The sequence below is a fragment of the Salmo trutta genome, chromosome 10 (assembly GCF_901001165.1).
Source record: "Salmo trutta chromosome 10, fSalTru1.1, whole genome shotgun sequence".
Lineage (NCBI taxonomy): Eukaryota > Metazoa > Chordata > Actinopteri > Salmoniformes > Salmonidae > Salmo > Salmo trutta.
In genome coordinates this window covers 42,424,611-42,444,676 of record NC_042966.1, presented here as the reverse complement: position 1 = coordinate 42,444,676, position 20,066 = coordinate 42,424,611, and the positions used below count along the sequence as shown (strand labels likewise).

Below are 20,066 nucleotides of genomic sequence, written 5' to 3'. Positions count from 1 at the left end.
CAGGCAGGGATCTGGGTTTAATGTGGTGTCTGTCTGTCTCCCCAGGCAGGGCTCTGGGTTTAATGTGATGTCTGTCTGTCTGTCTCCCCAGGCAGGGATCTGGGTTTAATGTGATGTCTGTCTGTCTGTCGCCCCAGGCAGGGATCTGGGTTTAATGAGATGTCTGTCTGTCTCCCCCAGGCAGGGATCTGGGTTTAATGTGGTGTCTGTCTGTCTGTCGCCCCAGGCAGGGATCTGGGTTTAATGTGATGTCTGTCTGTCTGTCTCCCCAGGCAGGGATCTGGGTTTAATGTGGTGTCTGTCTGTCTGTCGCCCCCAGGCAGGGATCTGGGTTTAATGTGGTGTCTGTCTGTCTGTCTCCCCAGGCAGGGATCTGGGTTTAATGTGGTGTCTGTCTGTCTCCCCCAGGCAGGGATCTGGGTTTAATGTGATGTCTGTCTGTCTGTCTCCCCCAGGCAGGGATCTGGGTTTAATGTGATGTCTGTCTGTCTGTCTCCCCAGGCAGGGATCTGGGTTTAATGTGATGTCTGTCTGTCTGTCTCCCCCAGGCAGGGATCTGGGTTTAATGTGATGTCTGTCTGTCTGTCTCCCCAGGCAGGGATCTGGGTTTAATGTGATGTCTGTCTGTCTGTCTCCCCCAGGCAGGGATCTGGGTTTAATGTGGTGTCTGTCTGTCTGTCGCCCCAGGCAGGGATCTGGGTTTAATGTGATGTCTGTCTGTCTGTCTCCCCCAGGCAGGGATCTGGGTTTAATGTGGTGTCTGTCTGTCGCCCCAGGCAGGGATCTGGGTTTAATGTGATGTCTGTCTGTCTGTCTCCCCCAGGCAGGGATCTGGGTTTAATGTGATGTCTGTCTGTCTGTCTCCCCCAGGCAGGGATCTGGGTTTAATGTGATGTCTGTCTGTCTGTCTGTCTCCCCCAGGCAGGGATCTGGGTTTAATGTGGTGTCTGTCTGTCTCCCCAGGCAGGGCTCTGGGTTTAATGTGGTGTCTGTCTGTCTGTCTGTCTCCCCAGGCAGGGATCTGGGTTTAATGTGGTGTCTGTCTGTCTCCCCCAGGCAGGGATCTGGGTTTAATGTGGTGTCTGTCTGTCTCCCCCAGGCAGGGATCTGGGTTTAATGTGATGTCTGTCTGTCTGTCTCCCCCAGGCAGGGATCTGGGTTTAATGTGGTGTCTGTCTGTCTCCCCAGGCAGAGCTCTGGGTTTAATGTGGTGTCTGTCTGTCTGTCTCCCCAGGCAGGGATCTGGGTTTAATGTGGTGTCTGTCTCCCCAGGCAGGGCTCAGTGGGGTACTATAGTTTATTAAGCATTTAGTAACATAACTCAATGTGACTTATCAGCCACATGACTTACACATCACTGCACTTAGACACATGGGGTAAGGAGATTCAATTATGTTTTAAGGAATCCCTTACATAAGCATGCTCGCACGTGCACACACGCACGCACAGACAGATGTCTGCTTCTGCATTTTAGGAAATCACACACACACACACACACACACACCTCTGCTCCTAGAAAAGGCTAAGCAAGCCACCAACATTTGAGGGTGAACTAAATTAGTTTACTGAAAGGAGCGCAGTTTTAAAATAAAATGAAAACAGTTGTCATTCATCAAAAATAGTCTTCCCATTCTTGTAAAGTCTCAGCAAGTCTGATTTTCATTACACAAAATCCAAAAGCAGAAAAAATTAAGGCATTGAGTTGAAATTTTCAGATTTACAGGCATCATATTGTAAATGTCTATAGGCTTTAACCTGCTCTGAAAGAACAAGATAGGAAATTTTATATTTTAGCAGGGTTGGTGTCAATTCAAATTTAAAGCAGAAAAACTAAAAATTCCAATTCAATAATTGAAAAAAAATGTAATCTATTTGAATGACTTTGCCACTAACTGAAACGTAAAAGCAATTTATTACGAGAGTTATTTGAAATTTACATCACTTCTGGAATGGACTGCCTTCAATTCTAATTGAGCCCAACCCTGTCTTCATGGATATTTTAATTTCACCTCTCACTTTCACAGGAAGCATTTAAAAACAGCAGAAAGGATTTGAATGTAACAAACAAAAATATGAGATTTTGCAGACAAGCATCAAGCAGGGTCATTTCCATTTCAACTCAACTCAGGAAGTAAACGGACATCTCGTCAATGCTTCTCAATGAGAACAATAGAATTAGAATTTTAGTCAACTTCCTGAATTCAATTTAAAATGAATTGACCGCAACCCTGGTAAGCATAATATGAATACACTTTAGTTTCAGATAACTGTTATACAATTATTGGAAATATTAATGATTCATAGTATGAAAGAGCAATGAAAATATATATATATATATTAGAAAATTAAAAAAAAAGGAAAAACATTTCCAAAAACAAAATATTTTACATATATCCACTCTGCATTCTAGTCTTCACATGAAAAAGTGGACAGTCTGGAATATTAGACCTGGGTTTCAATACAATTCAAAATCTTTCAAATAACTAGACAAATTGCTCTAGCTTTCCTGGAGTGTTAGATGGGTGAGGTTTGCGGTTTTGCAATTTTCTATTGGTTCCATCACGCCAGGCATGCTCAATCAAGCCCAGCTGAACTGATTTCAAATAGTGTTTGAACCCACGTCTGTTCTCTTAACTCAGACAGCTGGTGAAGACCTTCATCACAGCGTCCCTGGAGAAGGAAGGGAAAACAGAAGTGTTAGGAGACAAAAGACTTTATCATGAAGGATGTTGGCATGAACAATCCAGTAGGCTATATTTATCTGAAAAGTAGAAGAACAAAAAAAACAAGAATGATGAAAGCAATTGTGAATAACACTGATTTCTTTCTCATTCTGTCTAGTATTTTAAATATTTTTTTTGGTACCCACCACAGACATTTGACCCTTTCTTGATAACAATTATAGTAAATCACCAGAAATGTACTTTACAGTATTGTGATTGCATTTTAGTATTGTTATAGGTGTGGCTCACGCATATTTAATTACGTTTTGGCGGGAAATCAGCACATGCTTAGTGATGCCCCTCCCCCTTCCAGATATTGGAATGATGCGTCACCACAGTAACAGCAAAACAAGGTCACTCTTCCATCTCAAATTCTCTCTGCCTCATTCTCTCTGTCAACCGCTCACTCTACGCCTATCCATGTGTTGCTAGGCAGACTTTCCTTGCCTGCCACCTTCAACACCTACTGAAGGAGCTGTGAAGCTGAACCAGTAAAGGTTTAAAAGAGGGCGAGAGAGAGCGAGAGCGAGAGAGAACGAGTGGGTTGGTGGAAAAGACGGGTGACTCTCCTGCTTCTCTGACTTGCAGTGAGCTCCCCTCCTTCACACACACACACACACACACACACACACACACACACACACACACACACACACACACACACACACCAATCTTTCCTCTATCCTTATTGGCTCTACACTGGAGGCAACAGACTGCTGTTTTAACAACCGGTTTCCTAAAACACACCACGTAAATAAATGATAATTGACTGAAATGGATGACACTCCAGTGCAAGTCTATTCTAGGATACTCCAGATTAGGGTGCCCTTTGAGATGCACCTTTTCCCTATAAAGCGCACTAACTTTGACCAGAGCCTTTTGGGATACCCTATGGGCCTTGGTCAAAAGTAGTGCACTATATATATATATATATATATATATATATATATATATATATATATATATATATATATATATATATATATATATATATATATATATATATATATATATATATATATATATATATATATTAGGGAAGAGGGTGCCGTTTAGGACACAACCATAGTTCCTGGAGCTGTCATATATAGAAAGAGAAGATGCAGCGGGTTCCACCGGGGGACATGGGGAGAGCAGCGGGTTCCACCGGGGGACATGGGGAGAGCAGCGGGTTCCACCGGGGGACATGGGGAGAGCAGCGGGTTCCACCGGGGGACATGGGGAGAGCAGCGGGTTCCACCGGGGGACATGGGGAGAGCATCAACAGAGTAAAACACATTAAAGGAATAGCCTGGAGTGACGTCATCAGCCCGGTCTACAGTAGTCTGGGGGAGTGATGATGATGATGATGGTGACCAACACAGATCAACACCAAAGTTAGCGTGACGGACCATAGTGACTGGAGAGGGGAGGTAGTACTGTAGGATTCAGGGTTAAATCATTGTAAATAACCATTTTTCTTGGTTAAATAAGATAAATAACGCACGTTTTATGTTATTGAAAGGGAAACGGCTCCATACTATAGGGAGGAAGTGGGTTAACCCTGGCTGTCTATGTTGTTTACGGACTCAACCGGTTAAACGTTATGCTCAAAGGGAAACTATAATCATTTCATCATTTAAATATTACTCAGGCCGCGTGATAACAAAAGGAAAACAATAGAGGGCCAAATCAATAATAAAATCTTTCTGAAATGAAAACGGATTTACATTCGACTTCACATTCATTCATATGTACTTTGGATGGCGTCCATATTGAGCTTGTCCCTGCTTGTCCCTGCTTACAAATATCTGGGCATCTGGATAGATGGAAAGTCATCTTTTAAAAAAAACACACAGTTGAGTTAATTAAGAAGTTGAGATTAACATTTTTTTCTTCTATAGAAATAGGTCAAGGCTCACTAAAATAGTAGAAAGCAGATCTTTCAGTCAACGTTCCTATCGGTCCTAGACTATGGCGACATCATCTATATGAACGCAGCTGCCACTTCATTACGTTAGATGCAGTTGATCATTAGCGCACTGCGCTTTATTACGGGCGACAATTTTAGTACTCATCACCGCATTCTCTACCAGAAAGTCGGTCGGCGCCTCTGTGATGTCATCACCGCATTCTCTACCAGAAAGTCGGTCGGCGCCTCTGTGATGTCATCACCGCATTCTCTACCAGAAAGTCGGTCGGCGCCTCTGTGATGTCATCACCGCATTCTCTACCAGAAAGTCGGTCGGCGCCTCTGTGATGTCATCACCGCATTCTCTACCAGAAAGTCGGTCGGCGCCTGTGTGATGTCATCACCGCATTCTCTACCAGGAAGTCGGTCGGCGCCTCTGTGATGTCATCACCGCATTCTCTACCAGGAAGTCGGTCGGCGCCTCTGTGATGTCATCACCGCATTCTCTACCAGAAAGTCGGTCGGCGCCTCTGTGATGTCATCACCGCATTCTCTACCAGAAAGTCGGTCGGTGCCTCTGTGATGTCATCACTGCATTCTCTACCAGAAAGTCGGTCGGTGCCTGTGTGATGTCATCACCGCATTCTCTACCAGAAAGTCGGTCGGTGCCTGTGTGATGTCATCACCGCATTCTCTACCAGGAAGTCGGTCGGCGCCTCTGTGATGTCATCACCGCATTCTCTACCAGGAAGTCGGTCGGCGCCTCTGTGATGTCATCACCGCATTCTCTACCAGAAAGTCGGTCGGTGCCTGTGTGATGTCATCACCGCATTCTCTACCAGGAAGTCGGTCGGCGCCTCTGTGATGTCATCACCGCATTCTCTACCAGAAAGTCGGTCGGTGCCTGTGTGATGTCACATAGGTTGATGCATTGCTATGTTTTCATTTATAAAGCCCTTTTATAAAATAGCGCCACTGTGCCTAACATCGTTACTCAACTTTAGACATAGGAGTTACCACACCCGGTCTCAGGGACGGATAACTCTGGAAACTCCTCTGGTCTCTACTGAGTTAGGTAAATCAGCTTTGAGGAGCGTTTTATAGCCCCGACGTGAGGAGCATTTTACAGCCCCGACGACAACGCGAGGAGCGTTTTATAGCTCCGACGCGAGGAGCGTTTTATAGCCCCGACGACGACGACGTGAGGAGCGTATTATAGCCCCGACGACGACGCGGGGAGCGTTTTATAGCCCCGACGACGACGTGAGGAGCGTTTTATAGCCCCGACGACGACGCGAGGAGCGTTTTATAGCCCCGACGACGACGTGAGGAGCGTTTTATAGCCCCGACGACGACGCGAGGAGCGTTTTATAGCCCCGACGACGACGCGAGGAGTGTTTTATAGCCCCGACGACAACGTGAAGAGCGTTTTATAGCCCCGACGACGACGCGAGGAGCGTTTTATAGCCCCGACGACGACGCGGGGAGCGTTTTATAGCCCCGACGACGACCCCTCACCCAAACCTCACACTAAAGGGAGAGAAATCTCTGACTCAGTCACAGCTGGGCTGAACAAGCCATGCCTTTAAGGGCTGACGATGGGGGGGGGGGCTGAGATTGTATGTGTTTAATCCTCCCTGATCTTCAGAGAGAGGGATTCCAAGACAGAAATCACCACTAAAATCCCCCAAAAGCCAACTTGCAGGGGGTCAATCAGAGGTTATCACTGATAATAATATGAATACTACACAACAACAACAAAACGACATATTAGCAAGTTTTCAAAAACTGGAAGCCTGGAGCAGGGAAGGGTGGGTGGGTGAGAACAAACCAATAGCTGGCCACCTTGACTATTTACATTGACCCCATTTTGTTTTTAACACTGCTCGCTGTTTATTATTTATGCAGTACCCCCTGTATATAGCCTTGTTATTGTTATGTCATTTTTTGATATATATTTTTTTGTTTTGTTTATTTATTAAATATTTTTTCAAACTCTTTCTTGAACTGCATTGTTGGTTAAGGGCTTGTAAGTAAGCATTTCACGGTAAGGTCTACACCTGTTATATTCGGCGCACGTGAGCAATAACATTTGATTTGGAGCAGGGCAGGGTGGGTGAGAACATTAAACCAACAGCTGAAACAGGGCAGGGTGGTGGGTGAGAACATTAAACCAACAGCTGAAACAGGGCAGGGTGGGTGAGAACATTAAACCAACAGCTGAAACAGGGCAGGGTGGGTGAGAACATTAAACCAACAGCTGAAACAGGGCAGGGTGGGTGAGAACATTAAACCAACAGCTGAAACAGGGCAGGGTGGTGGGTGAGAACATTAAACTAACAGCTGAAACAGGGCAGGGTGGTGGGTGAGAACATTAAACTAACAGCTGAAACAGGGCAGGGTGGGTGAGAACATTAAACCAACAGCTGAAACAGGGCAGGGTGGTGGGTGAGAACATTAAACCAACAGCTGAAACAGGGCAGGGTGGTGGGTGAGAACATTAAACCAACAGCTGAAACAGGGCAGGGTGGTGGGTGAGAACATTAAACCAACAGCTGAAACAGGGCAGGGTGGTGGGTGAGAACATTAAACCAACAGCTGAAACAGGGCAGGGTGGGTGAGAACATTAAACCAACAGCTGAAACAGGGCAGGGTGGTGGGTGAGAACATTAAACCAACAGCTGAAACAGGGCAGGGTGGTGGGTGAGAACATTAAACCAACAGCTGAAACAGGGCAGGGTGGGTGAGCTTCCATTTGCATGGCTCTGTCTGATGAGCTCCGTGGGGTTAGGGCTTAGGGTTGTGTTCGAAATGGCACCCTATTCCCTATATAGTGCACTACTTTTGACCAGGGCCCTTAAGGGAGGCCCATATGGGGCTCTGGTCTAAAGTAGTGCAAGATGTAGAGAATAGACTTCCATTTGGGACGCAACCTAGAGAGGATTAGCAACATATGGTGGAACCAAGCAGCGGGGTGTTTAGAAGTGAATAAAAACATGTTTTCATTCAGGGACCAGTGTGTGTGTGTGTGTGTGTACTTAGTTCAGTTGGCACTTTGCCATTTGTAGATGGCCGACTGCTGCTCTCACATTTACATTTTAGTCATTTAGCAGACGCTCTTATCCAGAGCGACTTACAGTAGTAAAAGCATACATTTCATACATTGTTATTTTTTTTTCTTCTCCGTATTGGTCCCCCGTGGGAATCGAACCCACAACCCTGGCGTTGCAAACACCATGCTCTACCAACTGAGCCACACGGGACTGTGGGACGGTTGTCTGGCTCTCAAAGATAAAAATCAGTGTGTGTCTCTGAGATTGTCATTATTCCATAAAAGGGCGACTGCACTTCCTTATTTCGGCCACATTATGAAGATAGGCTAAAAACTGCTTCTCCAATAGAAATCCCCGATCACACTTGTAGGCGACGTCATGGCGACGTCGGCTCGCTAAAGGTCATGAGCAGAAACACGTCGTTGCGTCTAACGGTTATCTGACCCCAAACTGCAGCTCTGGGTTTAGAAACTGACTGTACATTAAGAAATGCTAGCAGCAAGGCCTCCCTAGTGGCGGCAGTGGTCTGTGGCACTGCATCGCAATGCTTGAGGAGTCACTACAGACCAGGGTTCGTTCCCAGGCTGTATCATAACCAGACGTCACCGGGAGGTCTCATAGGGCGGTGCACAATTGGTCCAACGTCGTCCGGGTTAAGGGAGGGTTCAGTGTCGTTTAGTTGTTTACAACTTTCTAACTATTACCTGTGTGTGTGTGTGTGTGTGTGTGTCTGGCAGTGTTTCATCGGGGATTATGTTACTACTCAGGTCGCAGGGAGGACACAAAATGAAATGGATTTTGGAATATTGACAAGTTGCAGTTGGGATACAAGTGCTCTCTGATCATCATAATTCTAATTTTGCCCCCCCAAAAAGTGGCGGACTAGAGTGAATGACACTAATCAAACACATCAGCAAGTGGCCACTCCATTAAGGGCTTAGGGCCAAACATTATTTCAACATAACATCGGCTGAGCGTTGTCTTATGTAAACAAGTCTGAAGCGCTGAGTAAAACGGGCAGGTCTGCATAGGGTACATGGCCTAGCCCATAGCATAGGGTACATGGCCTAGCCCATAGCATAGGGTACATGGCCTAGCCCATAGGGTACATGGCCTAGCCCATAGGGTACATGGCCTAGCCCATAGGGTACATGGCCTAGCCCATAGGGTACATGGCCTAGCCCATAGGGTACATGGCCTAGCCCATAGGGTACATGGCCTAGCCCATAGGGTACATGGCCTAGCCCATAGGGTACATGGTGGTGGCAGTTAAGGCACTGGGTTCCACAAATCACACCAGATAAGGTGAAGTTAGCTAGACTCACTAGGTTAAGTTAGCTAGACTCTTTAGGTTAAGTTAGCTAGACTCTTTAGGTTAAGTTAGCTAGACTCTTTAGGTTAAGTTAGCTAGACTCTTTAGGTTAAGTTAGCTAGACTCTTTAGGTTAAGTTAGCTAGACTCTTTAGGTTAAGTTAGCTAGACTCTTTAGGTTAAGTTAGCTAGACTCTTTAGGTTAAGTTAGCTAGACTCTTTAGGTTAAGTTAGCTAAACTCTTTAGGTTAAGTTAGCTAGACTCTTTAGGTTAAGTTAGCTAGACTCATTAGGTTAAGTTAGCTAGACTCATTAGGTTAAGTTAGCTAGACTCATTAGGTTAAGTTAGCTAGACTCATTAGGTTAAGTTAGCTAGACTCATTAGGTTAAGTTAGCTAGACTCATTAGGTTAAGTTAGACTAACTGGATCCACAAAAGGGTTAATGTACTGTAGTTTGAAACATAATCCTCTTACCTGGCAAATGGAATATAAGAGATGCTGTACCTAAAAGAGAAAACAAGGGGGGGAAAGGGTGAGTATAAACACCATACAGGTACAGTATCAGGTAACCTATATTATAATATACAGGTAACCTATATTATAATATACAGGTACAGTATCAGGTAACCTATATTATAATATGCAGGTATAGTATCAGGTAACCTATATTATAATATACAGGTACAGTATCAGGTAACCTATATTATAATATACAGGTACAGTATCAGGTAACCTATATTATAATATACAGGTACAGTATCAGGTAACCTATATTATAATATACAGGTAACCTATATTATAATATACAGGTATAGTATCAGGTAACCTATATTATAATATACAGGTATAGTATCAGGTAACCTATATTATAATATACAGGTACAGTATCAGGTAACCTATATTATAATATACAGGTACAGTATCAGGTAACCTATATTATAATATACAGGTATAGTATCAGGTAACCTATATTATAATATACAGGTACAGTATCAGGTAACCTATATTATAATATACAGGTAAAGTATCAGGTAACCTATATTATAATATACAGGTATAGTATCAGGTAACCTATATTATAATATACAGGTACAGTATCAGGTAACCTATATTATACAGGTACAGTATCAGGTAACCTATATTATAATATACAGGTATAGTATCAGGTAACCTATATTATAATATACAGGTACAGTATCAGGTAACCTATATTATAATATACAGGTACAGTATCAGGTAACCTATATTATAATATACAGGTACAGTATCAGGTAACCTATATTATAATATACAGGTATAGTATCAGGTAACCTATATTATAATATACAGGTACAGTATCAGGTAACCTATATTATAATATACAGGTACAGTATCAGGTAACCTATATTATAATATACAGGTATAGTATCAGGTAACCTATATTATAATATACAGGTACAGTATCAGGTAACCTATATTATAATATACAGGTACAGTATCAGGTAACCTATATTATAATATACAGGTATAGTATCAGGTAACCTATATTATAATATACAGGTAACCTATATTATAATATACAGGTATAGTATCAGGTAACCTATAATATACAGGTACAGTATCAGGTAACCTATATTATAATATACAGGTATAGTATCAGGTAACCTATAATATACAGGTACAGTATCAGGTAACCTATATTATAATATACAGGTATAGTATCAGGTAACCTATATTATAATATACAGGTACAGTATCAGGTAACCTATATTATAATATATAGGTACAGTATCAGGTAACCTATATTATAATATACAGGTTACAGTATCAGGTAACCTATATTATAATATACAGGTACAGTATCAGGTAACCTATATTATAATATACAGGTATAGTATCAGGTAACCTATATTATAATATACAGGTATAGTATCAGGTAACCTATATTATAATATACAGGTATAGTATCAGGTAACCTATATTATAATATACAGGTACAGTATCAGGTAACCTATATTATACAGGTACAGTATCAGGTAACCTATATTATAATATACAGGTATAGTATCAGGTAACCTATATTATAATATACAGGTACAGTATCAGGTAACCTATATTATAATATACAGGTACAGTATCAGGTAACCTATATTATAATATACAGGTACAGTATCAGGTAACCTATATTATAATATACAGGTATAGTATCAGGTAACCTATATTATAATATAGAGGTACAGTATCAGGTAACCTATATTATAATATACAGGTACAGTATCAGGTAACCTATATTATAATATACAGGTATAGTATCAGGTAACCTATATTATAATATACAGGTACAGTATCAGGTAACCTATATTATAATATACAGGTACAGTATCAGGTAACCTATATTATAATATACAGGTATAGTATCAGGTAACCTATATTATAATATACAGGTAACCTATATTATAATATACAGGTATAGTATCAGGTAACCTATAATATACAGGTACAGTATCAGGTAACCTATATTATAATATACAGGTATAGTATCAGGTAACCTATAATATACAGGTACAGTATCAGGTAACCTATATTATAATATACAGGTATAGTATCAGGTAACCTATATTATAATATACAGGTACAGTATCAGGTAACCTATATTATAATATACAGGTACAGTATCAGGTAACCTATATTATAATATACAGGTACAGTATCAGGTAACCTATATTATAATATACAGGTACAGTATCAGGTAACCTATATTATAATATACAGGTATAGTATCAGGTAACCTATATTATAATATACAGGTATAGTATCAGGTAACCTATATTATAATATACAGGTATAGTATCAGGTAACCTATATTATAATATACAGGTACAGTATCAGGTAACCTATATTATAATATACAGGTATAGTATCAGGTAACCTATATTATAATATACAGGTATAGTATCAGGTAACCTATATTATAATATACAGGTATAGTATCAGGTAACCTATATTATAATATACAGGTATAGTATCAGGTAACCTATATTATAATATACAGGTACAGTATCAGGTAACCTATATTATAATATACAGGTATAGTATCAGGTAACCTATATTATAATATACAGGTACAGTATCAGGTAACCTATATTATAATATACAGGTACAGTATCAGGTAACCTATATTATAATATACAGGTATAGTATCAGGTAACCTATATTATAATATACAGGTATAGTATCAGGTAACCTATATAATATACAGGTAGTATCAGGTAACTATATAATATACAGGTACAGTATCAGGTAACCTATATTATAATATACAGGTACAGTATCAGGTAACCTATATTATAATATACAGGTATAGTATCAGGTAACCTATATTATAATATACAGGTATAGTATCAGGTAACCTATATTATAATATACAGGTACAGTATCAGGTAACCTATATTATAATAATATACAGGTACAGTATCAGGTAACCTATATTATAATAATATACAGGTACAGTATCAGGTAACCTATATTATAATAATATACAGGTACAGTATCAGGTAACCTATATTATAATAATATACAGGTACAGTATCAGGTAACCTATATTATAATATACAGGTACAGTATCAGGTAACCTATATTATAATATACAGGTACAGTATCAGGTAACCTATATTATAATATACAGGTACAGTATCAGGTAACCTATATTATAATATACAGGTACAGTATCAGGTAACCTATATTATAATATACAGGTACAGTATCAGGTAACCTATATTATAATATACAGGTATAGTATCAGGTAACCTATATTATAATATACAGGTATAGTATCAGGTAACCTATATTATAATATACAGGTATAGTATCAGGTAACCTATATTATAATATACAGGTATAGTATCAGGTAACCTATATTATAATATACAGGTATAGTATCAGGTAACCTATATTATAATATACAGGTACAGTATCAGGTAACCTATATTATAATATACAGGTACAGTATCAGGTAACCTATATTATAATATACAGGTACAGTATCAGGTAACCTATATTATAATATACAGGTATAGTATCAGGTAACCTATATTATAATATACAGGTAACCTATAATATACAGGTATAGTATCAGGTAACCTATATTATAATATACAGGTACAGTATCAGGTAAGCTATATTATAATATACAGGTATAGTATCAGGTAACCTATATTATAATATACAGGTACAGTATCAGGTAACCTATATTATAATATACAGGTATAGTATCAGGTAACCTATATTATAATAATATACAGGTACAGTATCAGGTAACCTATATTATAATATACAGGTATAGTATCAGGTAACCTATATTATAATATACAGGTATAGTATCAGGTAACCTATATTATAATATACAGGTATAGTATCAGGTAACCTATAATATACAGGTATAGTATCAGGTAACCTATATTATAATAATAATATACAGGTATAGTATCAGGTAACCTATATTATAATATACAGGTATAGTATCAGGTAACCTATATTATAATATACAGGTACAGTATCAGGTAACCTATAATATACAGGTACAGTATCAGGTAACCTATATTATAATAATATACAGGTACAGTATCAGGTAACCTATATTATAATATACAGGTAACCTATATTATAATATACAGGTAACCTATATTATAATATACAGGTAACCTATATTATAATATACAGGTACAGTATCAGGTAACCTATATTATAATATACAGGTATAGTATCAGGTAACCTATATTATAATATACAGGTACAGTATCAGGTAACCTATATTATAATATACAGGTATAGTATCAGGTAACCTATATTATAATAATATACAGGTACAGTATCAGGTAACCTATATTATAATATACAGGTATAGTATCAGGTAACCTATATAATATACAGGTATAGTATCAGGTAACCTATATTATAATATACAGGTAACCTATATTATAATATAATATACAGGTATAGTATCAGGTAACCTATAATATACAGGTATAGTATCAGGTAACCTATATTATAATAATAATATACAGGTATAGTATCAGGTAACCTATATTATAATATACAGGTATAGTATCAGGTAGCCTATATTATAATATACAGGTACAGTATCAGGTAACCTATAATATACAGGTACAGTATCAGGTAACCTATATTATAATAATATACAGGTACAGTATCAGGTAACCTATATTATAATATACAGGTACAGTATCAGGTAACCTATATTATAATATACAGGTAACCTATATTATAATATACAGGTAACCTATAATATACAGGTACAGTATCAGGTAACCTATATTATAATAATATACAGGTACAGTATCAGGTAACCTATATTATAATATACAGGTATAGTATCAGGTAACCTATATTATAATACACAGGTATAGTATCAGGTAACCTATATTATAATATACAGGTACAGTATCAGGTAACCTATATTATAATATACAGGTAACCTATATTATAATATACAGGTACAGTATCAGGTAACCTATATTATAATATACAGGTACAGTATCAGGTAACCTATATTATAATATACAGGTATAGTATCAGGTAACCTATATTATAATATACAGGTAACCTATATTTTAATATACAGGTATAGTATCAGGTAACCTATAATATACAGGTACAGTCTCAGGTAACCTATATTATAATATACAGGTATAGTATCAGGTAACCTATATTATAATATACAGGTACAGTATCAGGTAACCTATAGTATACAGGTACAGTATCAGGTAACCTATATTATAATATACAGGTACAGTATCAGGTAACCTATATTATAATATACAGGTAACCTATATTATAATATACAGGTACAGTATCAGGTAACCTATATTATAATATACAGGTACAGTATCAGGTAACCTATATTATAATATACAGGTATAGTATCAGGTAACCTATATTATAATATACAGGTACAGTATCAGGTAACCTATAGTATACAGGTACAGTATCAGGTAACCTATATTATAATATACAGGTACAGTATCAGGTAACCTATATTATAATATACAGGTATAGTATCAGGTAACCTATATTATAATATACAGGTATAGTATCAGGTAACCTATATTATAATATACAGGTATAGTATCAGGTAACCTATATTATAATATACAGGTACAGTATCAGGTAACCTATATTATAATATACAGGTACAGTATCAGGTAACCTATATTATAATATACAGGTACAGTATCAGGTAACCTATATTATAATATACAGGTATAGTATCAGGTAACCTATATTATAATAACATACAGGTACAGTATCAGGTAACCTATATTATAATATACAGGTATAGTATCAGGTAACCTATATTATAATAATATACAGGTACAGTATCAAGTAACCTATATTATAATATACAGGTACAGTATCAGGTAACCTATATTATAATAATAATATACAGGTACAGTATCAGGTAACCTATATTATAATAATATACAGGTACAGTATCAGGTAACCTATATTATAATATACAGGTATAGTATCAGGTAACCTATATTATAATATACAGGTACAGTATCAGGTAACCTATATTATAATATACAGGTACAGTATCAGGTAACCTATATTATAATATACAGGTACAGTATCAGGTAACCTATATTATAATATACAGGTACAGTATCAGGTAACCTATATTATAATATACAGGTATAGTATCAGGTAACCTATATTATAATAACATACAGGTACAGTATCAGGTAACCTATATTATAATAATATACAGGTATAGTATCAAGTAACCTATATTATAATAATATACAGGTACAGTATCAAGTAACCTATATTATAATATACAGGTACAGTATCAGGTAACCTATATTATAATAATAATATACAGGTACAGTATCAGGTAACCTATATTATAATAATATACAGGTACAGTATCAGGTAACCTATATTATAATAATATACAGGTACAGTATCAGGTAACCTATATTATAATAATATACAGGTACAGTATCAGGTAACCTATATTATAATATACAGGTACAGTATCAGGTAACCTATATTATAATATACAGGTACAGTATCAGGTAACCTATATTATAATATACAGGTACAGTATCAGGTAACCTATATTATAATAACATACAGGTACAGTATCAGGTAACCTATATTATAATATACAGGTATAGTATCAGGTAACCTATATTATAATAATATACAGGTACAGTATCAGGTAACCTATATTATAATATACAGGTAACCTATATTATAATATACAGGTACAGTATCAGGTAACCTATATTATAATATACAGGTACAGTATCAGGTAACCTATATTATAATATACAGGTACAGTATCAGGTAACCTATATTATAATATACAGGTATAGTATCAGGTAACCTATATTATAATATACAGGTACAGTATCAGGTAACCTATATTATAATATACAGGTACAGTATCAGGTAACCTATATTATAATATACAGGTACAGTATCAGGTAACCTATATTATAATATACAGGTACAGTATCAGGTAACCTATATTATAATATACAGGTATAGTATCAGGTAACCTATATTATAATATACAGGTATAGTATCAGGTAACCTATATTATAATATACAGGTATAGTATCAGGTAACCTATATTATAATAACATACAGGTACAGTATCAGGTAACCTATATTATAATATACAGGTATAGTATCAGGTAACCTATATTATAATAATATACAGGTACAGTATCAGGTAACCTATATTATAATAATATACAGGTACAGTATCAAGTAACCTATATTATAATATACAGGTACAGTATCAGGTAACCTATATTATAATAATAATATACAGGTACAGTATCAGGTAACCTATATTATAATAATAATATACAGGTACAGTATCAGGTAACCTATATTATAATAATATACAGGTACAGTATCAGGTAACCTATATTATAATATACAGGTACAGTATCAGGTAACCTATATTATAATAACATACAGGTACAGTATCAGGTAACCTATATTATAATAACATACAGGTACAGTATCAGGTAACCTATATTATAATAACATACAGGTACAGTATCAGGTAACCTATATTATAATAACATACAGGTACAGTATTAGGTAACCTATATTATAATATACAGGTATAGTATCAGGTAACCTATATTATAATAATATACAGGTACAGTATCAGGTAACCTATATTATAATATACAGGTAACCTATATTATAATATACAGGTACAGTATCAGGTAACCTATATTATAATATACAGGTACAGTATCAGGTAACCTATATTATAATATACAGGTACAGTATCAGGTAACCTATATTATAATATACAGGTACAGTATCAGGTAACCTATATTATAATAACATACAGGTACAGTATCAGGTAACCTATATTATAATAACATACAGGTACAGTATCAGGTAACCTATATTATAATAACATACAGGTACAGTATCAGGTAACCTATATTATAATAACATACAGGTACAGTATTAGGTAACCTATATTATAATATACAGGTATAGTATCAGGTAACCTATATTATAATAATATACAGGTACAGTATCAGGTAACCTATATTATAATATACAGGTAACCTATATTATAATATACAGGTACAGTATCAGGTAACCTATATTATAATATACAGGTACAGTATCAGGTAACCTATATTATAATATACAGGTACAGTATCAGGTAACCTATATTATAATATACAGGTACAGTATCAGGTAACCTATATTATAATATACAGGTACAGTATCAGGTAACCTATATTATAATATACAGGTACAGTATCAGGTAACCTATAATATACAGGTACAGTATCAGGTAACCTATATTATAATATACAGGTAACCTATATTATAATATACAGGTAACCTATAATATACAGGTATAGTATCAGGTAACCTATATTATAATATACAGGTACAGTATCAGGTAACCTATATTATAATATACAGGTATAGTATCAGGTAACCTATATTATAATATACAGGTAACCTATATTATAATATACAGGTACAGTATCAGGTAACCTATATTATAATATACAGGTACAGTATCAGGTAACCTATAATATACAGGTACAGTATCAGGTAACCTATAATATACAGGTACAGTATCAGGTAATCTATAATATACAGGTACAGTATCAGGTAACCTATATTATAATATACAGGTATAGTATCAGGTAACCTATATTATAATAATATACAGGTATAGTATCAGGTAACCTATATTATAATAATATACAGGTACAGTATCAGGTAACCTATATTATAATAATATACAGGTACAGTATCAGGTAACCTATATTATAATATACAGGTACAGTATCAGGTAACCTATATTATAATATACAGGTATTTTATCAGGTAGCCCATCTTATAATATACAGGTATAGTATTGGCAGCATACTGATTGGCAGCATACTGTAACAGTAGCAGCCTATCAGACGATTGCAGGTGATTCGAGGCCTAGCTTTCAGCGAGCTGTTCTTGGTCTCCCATAAGAGGGAACGTCATCAGTAGATGTCAAAGTGCTTTACAGATACCCAGTCTAAAACCCCAAAACAGCAAGCAATGCAGAGGCACAGTGAAATTATTAGTACCTTTGATGAATACCCAGTCAGTACTGCCCAGTCAGTACTATCAACGAATCATGTACACCAGGCCTTCCCCATGTGGTCTGCCAACTCCAGTGGGGGTGTGTGTGTGTGTGTGTGTGTGTGTGTGTGTGTACTCTAATCTGATCCTTCATGTCAACATATGCTGGGCTGGTTTAGTGTCCGTCTCTCTCGGTTTACATCTCGCTCTCTCTCTTGTCCATCTCCGTCTCTCGCTTTCCTATCCCCATCTCCTCCTGATAATAATATCACAGCATATTCTATAATAACATTGTTTCATCGATAAAATAATTATTTGGTCTGTAAACAACAACAAAAACATTCTTATGATGGCCAAAATCGTACTTAAAATGTCGTTGAAACAGTAGAAAAACAGGTTGAGTTAGAGAAATAAGATCGTAACAGCTGGTGTTCTACTTCGTAGTGGCTGAGCTCAACTCCAAGAGGATAACAGTCAACGATCCTGCCAGTCAGGTTGTATCTAGGACACGCAGGTACAACAGAGTGGCTGCGTCTTGAGTATTTAACCACTTAAGAACGTTCACCACTGGACTTTAACTGGATTTTTGCCCAGTGACTCAAATCAGCTTGAGCCAAGTCAACTCTGCTCTCAACGCCAATCAAGTGAATAGCAGTCAGGTGGTAAGTGACTAACAGAATCCAGTGTAGGTATGTGGTTATGTTATGACATCAAGCAAATGTGCTAAGGCTGTATCCCCTTTGTGTGGCCTTAAATAACCCCCCCCCCCCCTCAAAAAAATATCCATGCCTTTTGCGGCCAAAGTGGCCGTTGTGCTGGACATAATAATTATTTAAATTAATTAAATTATTTATTTACATATAATTATTTTTAAAAAATTCCCTTTTCTTGGCTGCCGATCGCTGTGCTCCGAAGCACCTCTCACTCACATGGTTCGCTCAAGATATCTTAATTCTTATCAGCCAATTCCCGGTCACGTGATCAGGTGACTTCACACAAGCATCTCAGCTAAGAAATAGGCTACAAGTGAAGACGGACGCAACTGCGCGCGTCCTTCTTATTGAATTCCGAGGCGCATATATTGAAGACGTTAGAAGAAACGTCGACATTTTACTTCTCGTCATCCAACAAGATAAGTAACAAACAGCAATAGCCTTGCGTTAATCTACTATCCCCCCCCCATAGTACAACAGTTTACCTATTTCTATTGGTCAACTTGTCCTTCTGCGCAATAAATAAATACTCCAAACATACTCTGGGACCGTTGTGGAATGCGATGGAGCCCAAATTAATACAACCACTGCACATAAAAAAAAAAAATTATGTTTTAAAAGCAAAATGAGGCTGATGCAATAGATCAGAATGTTTAGCTTAAAATGTTGATAAAGTATTAGGCAATTTGTTCACATTATAAGTGCAGCAATGCGCAGTAGGCAGTAAGCACAAATGTTTAGCGGGAA

At 37.1% G+C, this 20,066-nt stretch overlaps 1 protein-coding gene across 1 annotated transcript in view; it reads right to left on the bottom strand.

The window, feature by feature from the left end:
- Positions 1-1,281: 1,281 nt before the first annotated feature.
- The window catches only part of LOC115201743 (vesicle transport protein SFT2A), a 42,996-nt gene continuing 24,211 nt past the window's right edge, over positions 1,282-20,066 (bottom strand). Inside the window, exons 7-8 of the mRNA XM_029765610.1 lie at positions 9,454-9,483; positions 1,282-2,670 (exon numbers count right to left, since the gene is read on the bottom strand). Of these exons, the coding sequence (XP_029621470.1) occupies positions 2,631-2,670; positions 9,454-9,483 (70 nt within the window). The 3' untranslated portion in view covers positions 1,282-2,630. The remainder of the gene's footprint in view (positions 2,671-9,453; positions 9,484-20,066) is intronic.